Genomic DNA, 11,494 nt, shown 5'->3' with positions numbered 1-11,494 from the left:
ATTGATTCAGTGAGTGGGATAATTGGGATGGGAGTGTCAGAGACAGTGCGATTGGCACAGGACAGAGCGGAGTTTAGGGCTGTTGTACATAGGGTTGCTATGAGTCACACGCGACTCGACGGCACATAACAACAAACAACAACATTAATACCACATGCAGGTAAAATCCTGCTGAAGAATATCCAGAAACAGCTCAAACAAGTATATTGACAGAGAACTGCCAGAAAATCAAGTTGGATTCAGAAGAGACTGACTTGGCTAAAAGCAGAGAATCCCCGAGGATGTCTATATGTGTTTTTATTGACCATGGAAGGGCATTTGACTGTTTAAATCATAAATTTTGGCTGATATTGAGAAGAGGGGGAATCTTGGAACACCTAATTATGCTCATGTTATCCAGTCTGTCTGAACTGAACAAAGGAATACTGCATGGTATAAAATGAAAAAAGATTTGCATCAGGGATGTATTCTTCATACCTATTAAATTTTTATGATGATTAAATTATTCCAGAAATCTCTTTTTCATGAAGAAGAATACAGCACCATGATTGGAGGAAGACACATCAACAAACAGATGGCATAACCTTGCTTGCTCAAACTGAGGAAGACTTAAAATACTTGCTGCAAGAGAACAAAGACTACAGCCTTAAATGTGGATTACATTGCAACATCAAGAAAACCAAAATCGGAGAGCCCTGGTGGCCTAGCGGCAAGAAGCTGTGCTGCAATACCAAAGGTGTGTGGTTTGAATCCACAAGTTGCTCTGCTGGAGAAGGAGGGGCAATCTCCTGTGCAGTCAGATCTGATTTGACAGTACACTAGAAGAAAATGGGAAAAAACCAAAACCAACCCAACCCATAATCATCACTGTTGGGTAATAGGTAAATCATGATAGATGGAGAAAAGATTGACGTTGCCAGCGATTTAATCTTTCTTGGATCTACAATCAACATGCTTGGTACCAGCAGTTAGGAATTGAAAAGATGTGTTACATTGGGAAGTCAGTCAAGGACCTCTCTAAAGTGCTAAAGAGCAGTGACACCAGTTTAAAAACAAAGGTTCATCTGATTCAAGCCATGGTATTTTTAATTGCTTACTATACATTAGAAGAATGGCAATCCCAGAATACTTGATTGTGGTTATGTGAAACCTATTCTTGGACCAGTAGGCAGTCGTGAAAACAGAGCAAGAAAACACTGTATGGTTCAAAATTGGTAAGGGTGTCCACCAGGGATGTATTCTGTCTCCATACCTTTTCAATCTAGATGAAGAACAGATCATCCAGGATGTTGGGCTATAGGAGGAATGTGGCATCAGGATTGGAGGAAGATTTATCTGCATTATGCAGATGACACGACCCTGCTTGCTGAAACTGAGGAGGACCTGAAGCACTTGGTGCAGAAGATCAAGGACTGCAGTGCAAGAAAACAAAGATTCTCACCACTGAGCCTATTGGGAACATTATGATAGATGGTAAAGAGGTTGAGATTATTAACAGCTTTAGTTTGCTTGGCTCCACAATCAACACTCTTGGTACCAGCAGCCAGGAAATCAGGAGTCTAACTGAACTGGGAAAGTTGGATGTCAGGGACCTTTCCAGAGTACTGAAGAGCAATGAGGGCAGTCTGGAGACTTAAGGTGCACCTGATCCAAGCCATAGTCTTCACAGTTGCTTGCTATGCATTAGAGAGTTGGACAATGACTAGGAATGATAGAAAGAGAATTGATGCCTTTGAGCTGTGGTGCTGTAGAAGAGTGTTGAAAATATCATGGACTACCAGGAGAACAAATTCACCCTAGAGAGAGTGAAGCGAGGCTGCTCCTTGGAGGCAAGGAGTCTGAGGCTTTGTCTGACATTCTTTGGTCATGTAGAAAGGAGAGACCAGTCCTTGGAGAGGGACATCATGCTTGGAAGGGCGGAGAGGTTAAGAAAGAGAGGGAGACCATTGATGAGATGGATTGATACATTGACTGGGGTAATGAGGGAGGGGTGTCAGAGGCATGAGTTGGCACAGGATAGAGCAGGTTTCAAGGCTGTTGTACATAGGATTACTGTGAGTCGTAAGTGACTCAGCGGCACATAACAACAACAGCAACAATAACATTTGAAAGTGGGACAGTGTCTAAGGGTGACAGAAGAAAAATAGTGCCTTTGAGCTGTGGTGTTAAGAGAACAGAATATCTCATGGACTGCCAAATGAACAAATAGGTATATCTTAGAGAAAATGCAACCGGAGTGCTCCTAAAAGGCAAGGATGGTAAAAGTTCCTCTCAGATAGTCTGGACAATCTTACGAGGAGGGCCTAGTCCTTGGAAAAAGTCATTATATTTGGAAAGGTGAAATTTCAGACCCTCCACTAGATGGATTAACATGTGACTGTCAGTGGGCTCAAGTGTACCAGAGACAATGAAGATAGTGCAGGATAGGCAGAGTTCAGATCCGTTCTTAGTGTTACTTAGTCATCATCAACTAGATGACACCTAACAACAACAACAACAATAACAATGTAGAACAAAACCAAAGGATTTCCAAGGCTGTAAGTCTTAAGCTTCATCTTTCTCCTATGTGTATGAAAGGACTTTTAAAAAATGGAACACCTCATAGCCATCTAGTTGAAAATGACTCATAACTGCCCTTCCAGTAGGTCAGTTGACCATCTTTCTCCCCTAGAGCAATTCCTGAAATTCCTTCCTTTGTGTGGCAGTATAGCTCTATAAGCTATCAGAGCTCCCTAAGAGGATACTATCTCCTATGAACATAAACTCTCTTGAAGAAAACCAGAGTCACATTGGCGACTAGGTTAAGAGGGAGCTTTTTTACAACCTGGTTTTTGGTACTTACTTAATTACTTAATTTTTTCTGCATTTAAATCATGCAAAAAATTTAAAATCATATATGGAAGAAAATTGGTAAGGAAATTCTAACTTTGCCTAACTCAGCCTCACTTTTAGGGTTTTAACCAAGAAGATTTGGAAGAAGAAAAAAGTGACCCGCATGTAAAAGAAGCAGAAGATTCAGATTCTGATGATAACATAAAGAGAGGAAAACAGTGAGTTTTTACGTAAAAAAAAAATTGTTAACGGTAACACGAAATATTAAGGTTAGGTGCTTTATATTTTATTTACTTCTTGGTTAAAGGTAAGGAAGATTCTGTTTCTGCTTTTCTGTATACAGTGTTATCACTGACCGAATTATTTGGTGTTCCTGTTATTCTTTAGTTTGCCTTCTGTGCAAATTAAGATAGCTTAATTTTGATAATTACATGCACCAGACTTAATTTATGAGTCACCAAGTAAGCACTTCTGAAAAGTAACCAAATTGAAAAAAAATATTCATGTATACATATACACACACACTTGTTTGGTTTTTATGGGGGTTTATTTTATTTGAGGGTTTTGGTGGTTTGTTTTTTGGGAGTTTCTAAGGAAAAAAACTTACTAGAGTGTGAGGGATAGATGTAAAGTCTTAGCTGTAAAATGTTATTTTATTTCCTTTTGTTAAATAGTTGGAGTGAGTCTTAGTTGGGGCTAATCTAGTAAGTGCCATACCAACAAAATGATTACTATTTACCTTTGTAGAATTGTTACTTTAAAAAAATTTAATGCTGGGAGCTCTGATTTGAAGCTGTGGTTTGAATCCACCAGATGCTCTGCTGGAGAAGGAGGAGCAACCTCCTCCTCTGCCAACTGGATCCAATTTGACGGTACACCACCACCACAACAAAAATTTCCCTCTGGGACTGTGGGTCTTAAATACCGTTCAAGCCTGGAATTGAATTCACTCCAGGAATCAACTTTCACAAAGTAATACATAGGCCTAAAAAATGAATAACACTAGGAGGCCTGTACTCAGTACATTTAACCATACAAGACCAAAAGAACAACATTTGCTCAGAAGACAGGAAAGGACAAGAAAGAAGCCTGAATGGAAACTGAGAACTCAGGGAGAAAATAGGATGTATATACTGAAGGAATTGCAACTGGTGTAACAAAGCAGAATGCATCAGTTACTGAATGGAAAACTAATTTGCTTTGTAAACATTCACCCAGATTACTCTTTCTAAAAAATGTGTGTATATGTGTGGATATAGATAGACAAGACACAGACAGACAAATACGATTCCTCTGTAGGATTCACTATCTCCAAATTGCATAAAAAGTCAACAGAAATAATTTTCTTTAATCCCAGAGATATGCAAAAATTAGTTGAGTTTAGCATTACCTTTGGAAATGGAGTTTATGATAGCAACAGTGAATTAACACCTCTAAGTCTGATGATTTTGATTGATAACCTTTGGTGTCATGATTTGAGGCACTTAGCAAGTTTATAGATTTATGTCTTTATCCCAGTTATCACTATCAATAAAAGTCTGATTTTAGTTTATGCATACGGTATAAAATAAAAACACTGCAGAGGTTATTTTTTCTTTTTACTTGAAAGTTTGTAAATTACAATGGTTTTCATTAATTCAGTTACGTACATTTTGTTTTATAACATTGTAATTTTGTTTTCTCATTCGTACACATTTTGTTTCATCATTAATTACATTGTTTGATCAACCCCTTATTATGTATTTATTACCTTTCTCATCACTCATCTATTTTTATTCCCCCTCACCTTGTTTCCTAGCCTGAATATTCTTCCAAGAATGATTCTGTGTGTGAACCTATACATAGCTTTTTATAATGTTGCTGTTAAGTACCATTGAATCAAGTATGATTCATAGTGAGCAACAGATCTCAACCTTGCCCTATCCTGTACCATCCTTTTTATAGTAGTATATTATTATAGTAATAGTAATATTAGTGTTATGTAATGGCTTATAGCTTTTTTTAACTCACGACCATTGAGTCAGAACTGATTCATAGCTGATCCTCTAGTGTCTATTTCTCCCATCAAGCTTTTGGTGAGTTCAGACCTGTCCTCGTTGGAGGGGCAGTGGAACTCTCTTACCACCTAAGCCAGACATTTGGGCAGCTAAGTCTGACTTCCAATAACTTTACAAGGGGTAACATTCCCAGTCCACAACATCTACAATATGATATTAATTTCTTTGCAATCAGACATGCCCCACATTCCCGCAACTACTTCTACCAAATCTACCACCACTTGATACCTCCACGGCTTTTGCTGCTCTGCTGCTGAGTCCACTGATCCATTACAGTGACCACACAAAACTCACAGATCATACTTAAAATTATGAATTTATTAGGGATGCTGACAAGTTAACACAGGTTATAATTCTTCAGTCAGGACAGCTTGTCAGATGTACTCCCATACCCTTTAACCTTCAGCCTTGCAGCTTTAGGCCATGGTACAAAGCTGTCTTTGTCCTGTCAGTTTTGCCCCACCCCTGTTTCACTGGCATTATGCTGTCCTATTACCACTTCTTCCTCCAGGAAGTTTGGGCAAAGGCCTCTGGCTCTTGATCTGGCTCTGAAGGGTAGCAGACTTTAGTCAGCTCTGTCAAACATCGTCTCTGGTTCTCTGCTGCAGCTCCTCTGCTGCTCTTATCTGGGTCCTAGTCTGAGTTGCATAGGTATCTCTGGTCCAAATAGACACACTGGACTCTTGATTATTCTTTCTTCCTGGTAGTGAGATTCCCATTTTCATTTCTGTTCTAAACTTGCTCCATTTAACCTAGCAGGATGACAAAACTGACTGATTCCCTCATTAGCAGTTTACACACTCTTGTTAGCGTGTTCACACCCAGAATTATCTTATTCATATTATTAATGTATGCCACTTGGCCATGTGGTGAAAATCAAAGCCAATAGCTTAGGAAAACCGTTTTTAATGATATCTACTGCATCACAGTGCTCTATATGCAGCGTGGAGCTCTGGTGGCCTAGTGACAAGAAGCTGTGCTGCAATCCTGACAGTTTGAATCTGACCATCTGCTCTGCGGGAGAAGGATGAATAGTCTCCTCCATGCAGTTAACTGCCTCTGAAAATCTGCCAGAGTGTCAGTTATAGGTTGGTTCCAACTCAAAGGTACACAAGTAGTTAATGGTGCTTTGGTGGTATAGTCTGTAGGGAGTTGTGCTGCTAATAAAAAGGCTGCACCTTGATGATTCATATCCACCAGCTGCTCCAAGCATCAAAAATGGATAATTTCCTCACGTGTGATTTACAGCCCTGGAAACCCATTGGAGGATCAGCTATAGTTGATTTCGGCTCAACAGTAATGAGCAGTAGAGTGAATAGTTAATGAGGCAGCTCTGGTTATCTAGTCAGTAGAGAGTTGTTCTGTTACTATAAAAAGTCAGCCTCAACTTCTTCTAATTAAAATCCACCAGCTGTTCCACAAGAGAAAGATGGAAAGTCTTCTGTGCTATTTATAGCCTCACAAAGCCAATATAGTTGCTTCCAACTCAGCAACAGTCAGTTTTGAGTTTAACTAATGATTTTGAGCTTTTCTGCAATGTTAAATCATCTGAATTCTCCTATCTTTATGTGTCCTCTACCCATTTTATAATTCTGTCATTTGTCTTTTTTGTCTTGAGATGTTGGTGTTTTTTATAAACTATAGGGGTCAGTCCCTTGTCAGATATGTCATTATCAAATAATTATTTCCATCTGTAAAGTTTCTTTTTTTAATACTTTGGAAAAATCTTTTTGATAAACATAAGAATTTAGTTTCTAGGAGGTTCCTTATATCTGATTTATCTTCTACTGTTTGTGCATTTTCATTTTTTATAATCGGTTGATAACATATTAGGGCTTGTAAATTTACTCCAGTTTTTTCTTTAATGATCTTTATAGTTTTAGGTTTTATGCCTTGATCTTTGATCCATTTTGAATTCTTTTTTTATATGGTTTGGGGTATGGATCTTGTTTACTTTTCTGCATAGATACCCACTTTTGATGGCACTATTCATTAAAGAGGCTATCTTTTCATTTGATAGATTCATCTCTTTGTCAAAGATCAGCTATCCATAGGTGGATGAATTTTTTCCTGGGTTCTCAGTTCTGTTACATTGTTCTGTGCATCTGTTGCTGTACCGGTACTGTACCATTTAAATTATAGTAGAAGTGTAGAACACTCAAATAATTGAACATTCTTCTATATAGAAATAGGCAGTGTGGCTAAAGTTGGCTTTTTACATTATTGCATCGTATCCCCTGGATGAAAGCTTACTCTGTTCTTTTTAAGCCACTGTATGCAAATATGAATACTATGTGAGAAAAGTCTAAAACTAGTAATGATTGATATCGAACAGTTGGAATAGTACAGAAATTGAACTTACGGTTTTTTAGAAGTTAAAGTGTAGGATCACTTGTTCTTTTAAAAACAAATTAGGGGTTCTTGAGATGCTCTTGGTCTCTGCATTTAGACAGGATGTAGTCAGTAGTATACTTTGGTCTTATAGACTTCACTTGAGCTTCAACTTGAACTTGCAACTGATGATCTGTTTTTCAATTAGCCCCTGGCTTTGTCTTAATTGATATGATAACATTGAGCTTTTCTATTGTCTAGACAATGAGACCAAATAGACTTGATGCACTGAACACTAATAATTCAAGACCATATATAAATATAAAAGATCATTAATTAGAGAAGAAGGAAAAGATCAAAATGGATGTCAGAAGTGACTTTGAGACTACTTCTTAAGCACAGAGTTGCTAGAGGGAAGGAAGTAAAAGAGCTGAATAGGTGTCAAAGGGCAACTCAAGCAGACAAAGTAAAGTTTTGTGATAACATTTACAGAGATACAGAATTAAAAATCAAAAGAGATAATAAACAATTAACATTTCTTCAACTGAAAACTGAAGATAAAATTTAAGCCTCAAACTGCATTACTGCAGGGTTTTGTAGACATAAATTTGAGTGATATTGTTAGGTGCCATTTAGTTGACTGCACCTCATTGCAACCCTGTGAACAACAGACTGTACCTGCCCTGTTCGGTGCCATTGCCATGATCTTTACCTTCTTCAAACCTTTTGTTGCAGTCCACTGTATCAGTCCCATCTTGCTGAGGATATACCTCTCTCTCTCTCTCTCTGACTCTCTACCTTTCCCAGAATGAAGTCTTTTTCCAAGGACTATCTCCCCTTGACAGTATGCCCAAATATGTGAGTCAAAGTTTCACCATCCTTGCCTCAAAGGAGCATGCTGGATATACTTACTCTAAGAGAGATTTGTTTGTTGTTTTGACTGTCAGTGAGATATTCAGTACTCTTCACTACCACAATTGAAAGGCAATTCTTCTGTCATCCTTCATCATTGTCCAACTTGTATACTGTTGTTGTGTGTACCATTGAGTTGTAACTGACCCCTAGCTGACCCTCCAGTGGATTTTCAGAGGCAGTTAATCGTACGGAAGGAGATTGTCCATCCTTCTCCCGTAGAGCAGCTGGTGGCCTTAAACTACGTGCCTTTGTGACTTAGTCTCTAAACTGACATCCTTGTGCTTCAGTGCTTTGATCCTTGACAGCATATTTTCCCACTGCAACATATCTTGATTTCTTGGCTACTCATCCTCGGATTCTTGATTGTAGATCCAAGAACAATTAAATCCTTGACATCTTCAGTCTCTTTTTATTCTAGCCTGATGCTTACTTACTGTTGGCCTCGTGAGGGTTTTTGTTTCTTGATGTTGAGTGTTAATCCATATTGAAGGCTGGAATTTTTTATCTTCTGCAATAAATGCTTCAGATTTTCTTCACAGTGTAAAGGCTATGCCATTTACATACAGCAGATTGTTGATTAGTTTTCCATTTACTTCCTAAACAATATGCCTCCAGAAACTATAAACTTGGATGATAAATGTTGATAGTTTTAGAAGGCTTCATGCCTTTTGTACATAGAGTCGCTATGAGTTGTGCTCGACTCAACGACAGTCAACAACAGCTGCTAAACATTTCTCTCCCTCATCTGTTTCAAGGCAGTATACATTATTTATCCCTTCTTATTTCCCCCCCCCCACCTCCGATGTCCATCCCACTTTACAACAGTGGCATTATACAAGTGTTTTTTGTGACTGAGATACTTCACTCAGCATAATGTCCTCCAGGGTCACCCATTTTGTATAATATTGCATGAGTTCCTTGTTTTTCAATGCTGCCTTGGTATTCCATTGTGTGAATATACCACAGCTTCCTTATCTGTTCGTTTGTTGATGGGCACTTGGGTTGTTTTCAACTATTTGCTATTGTGAACAAAGCTGCAATAAACATGGGTGAGAATATACCTGCTTGGGTGGCAGTTCCGGTTTCTTTAGGGTATGTTCCTAGTAGTGGAATTGCTGGGTCAAATGGTATTTCTATTTACAACCTTTTGAGAAAGCCCCATATTGCCTTCCATAGTGGTTGCACCATTCTACACTCCCACCAATAGTGAATAAGGATTCCAGTTTCTCCACAACCTCAGCAGCATTTGTTGTTTTATGTTCTATTAAATTTTGCTATTCTCACTGGGGTACGATGATATGATTAGGTATTATTGTCATGACAAGAGTCCAGAATGAAAGCTGTATATTGGAGTGGACTGGAGGGGGAATTGTATAACAATGAAAGGATTATTTTTATTTTTTTTTTTAAATTTTCAAAGAAGCTAACTGGGGGAGGAGTGGGCAGGGAGGAAAGTGCAATAATGAATGAAAGGAAATCCAAAGTTTCTCTAAACATTCATTTGTTGTTGTTTTGTGCCATCGAGTTGCTTGCGACTCATAGTGACCCTATGTACAAGAGCCCTAAACTTTGCTCTGTCCTGTGCCAACCTCGCCGTCTCTGACACACTCATTCCCACCACCCCAATCATAGAATCGATCCATCTCATCAAGGGTCTTCCTCTTCTGCGCCATCCCTCCGCTCTCCCAAACATGATGTCTCTCTCCAAGGACCATTCCCTCTTTGCAACATACCCAAAGTATGTCAGACGAAAAGGAGTAGGAGAAAAAAACCCCAACAACAACAGCTGCTCCATGAGAGGATTGGCAGCCTCCTTCCATTTGATTAATTGCTTCTGAAAACCCACTGGAGGGTCAGCTGTGAGTCTGTTCCAACACTGGTACAATAACAACAACAGCATCCTGAATGATGCAAGAAAGATCAAAAGAAGATGAAAGAAAGATGTTCAGCCATTTCAGAAGATAGCATATAATCAAGAACCACTCCTTTTGTTGCTGTTGTGTGCCATCGAATCAATCTGACAGGCATAGGAGGAGAATTTCCCTTCCTTCTCCAGCAGAGCATCTGGTGGATTTGAACCGTGTGCCTTCGGGATAGCAGCACAGCTTTCTGCCACTAGGCCACCAGAGCTCCCTGTAAGAACCACTCTTGTTGAAAGATGTTTAAACTACATCAAACATTGATGTTTATTCACACAATGTAATATTACATTGCATTCAAAACCAAGGAACTCTTGAAATATTATACAAAATGGGCGACCCTGGACGACATTATGCTGAGTGAAATGCTCAGTCACAAAAGGACAAATACTGTATAGTGCATAGTATGCATACTGCATAGTTGTAAACGGGACTCACATTGGGGTTGGGGGGAGACTGAAAGATGGGATCAATTATAATGCATTGAAACAGATGAGGGAGAGAACTGTTTAAAAAGGATATATGATTAGGTATTATTGTCATGACAGGAGTACAGAACAAAGGCTGCATAGTGGAGTGGACTCGGAGGGAGGTATTGTATAACCGTGAAAAGAATTTTTCTTTTTAAAGAGAAGAGTGAACTGGAAGGTTGTGCAGGGAGAAAAGTGCAGGTGAGTGAATGGAAGTCCAAAGTCTCTCTAAAATTTCAATTAAATGAATTTAAAAAAATCCAAGAATGAGTACCAATTGAGATGCTTCAGTGAATGTATACAGTGGTGGAACCATTTACTTTTCTATGCCATGAAATTTGGAACACAGTTATTTGACCAATTGATCATTTGGAAAAGACCCATTATTTGCACCCATTCCTCAAAACGATCATCAAGTGAGTGCAAGCCACACTCTTTTCAGTCACTCATGTGCATATGAAGACTAGGTAATGAACAAAGAACAGAAAAATTGGTGCATTTGATTTGTGGTTTTGGTGAAGAATACACTTCTCAGTTACCAATGTGATTAGATTCCAGAGATTAGGTTGTTACATGAAAATAGAAGGTGATGACATCACTGCCACACTTCATCATAAAGCTTAAACTACTGAGATTTTTTGGAGGCAGGAGTGGTGTCCACTTCCTAAATGACATGTCTCTGAAACTCTATGAACTTTGATAAATGATGATAGTTATAGAAAGACTTCAACCCTTTTATTCGTAGGGTCGTTATGAGTTGTCATGATTGACTTGATGGCATTAAACAACAACAGCATTGAGAATTGTGTCCAACCTCATTAACATACAATCTTAACCATCACAGTGTTAACGCTTTCTTTTTTTTTAATAGGTGTGTCCATTTTTTAAATTTATTATTAATTTCAATGAAAATTTACAGAGACTTTGGGATTCCATTCATTCATTGTTGCACTTTTCTCCTGTCCCATCC

The 11,494-nt window shown here is 38.6% G+C and overlaps 1 protein-coding gene across 1 annotated transcript in view; it reads left to right on the top strand.

Moving 5' to 3' along the window:
* The window catches only part of IWS1 (IWS1 homolog (S. cerevisiae)), a 102,002-nt gene that overhangs the window by 46,389 nt on the left and 44,119 nt on the right, over positions 1-11,494 (top strand). Inside the window, exon 6 of the mRNA XM_006902806.1 lies at positions 2,953-3,050. Within this exon, the coding sequence (XP_006902868.1) occupies positions 2,953-3,050 (98 nt within the window). The remainder of the gene's footprint in view (positions 1-2,952; positions 3,051-11,494) is intronic.

This window comes from Elephantulus edwardii, unplaced genomic scaffold (genome assembly GCF_000299155.1).
Source record: "Elephantulus edwardii isolate Elephantulus edwardi_28Jun2011 unplaced genomic scaffold, EleEdw1.0 scaffold00453, whole genome shotgun sequence".
NCBI lineage: Eukaryota > Metazoa > Chordata > Mammalia > Macroscelidea > Macroscelididae > Elephantulus > Elephantulus edwardii.
The sequence above is the reverse complement of the archived record's forward strand: the minus strand, read 5'-3'. Positions and strand labels throughout refer to the sequence as shown.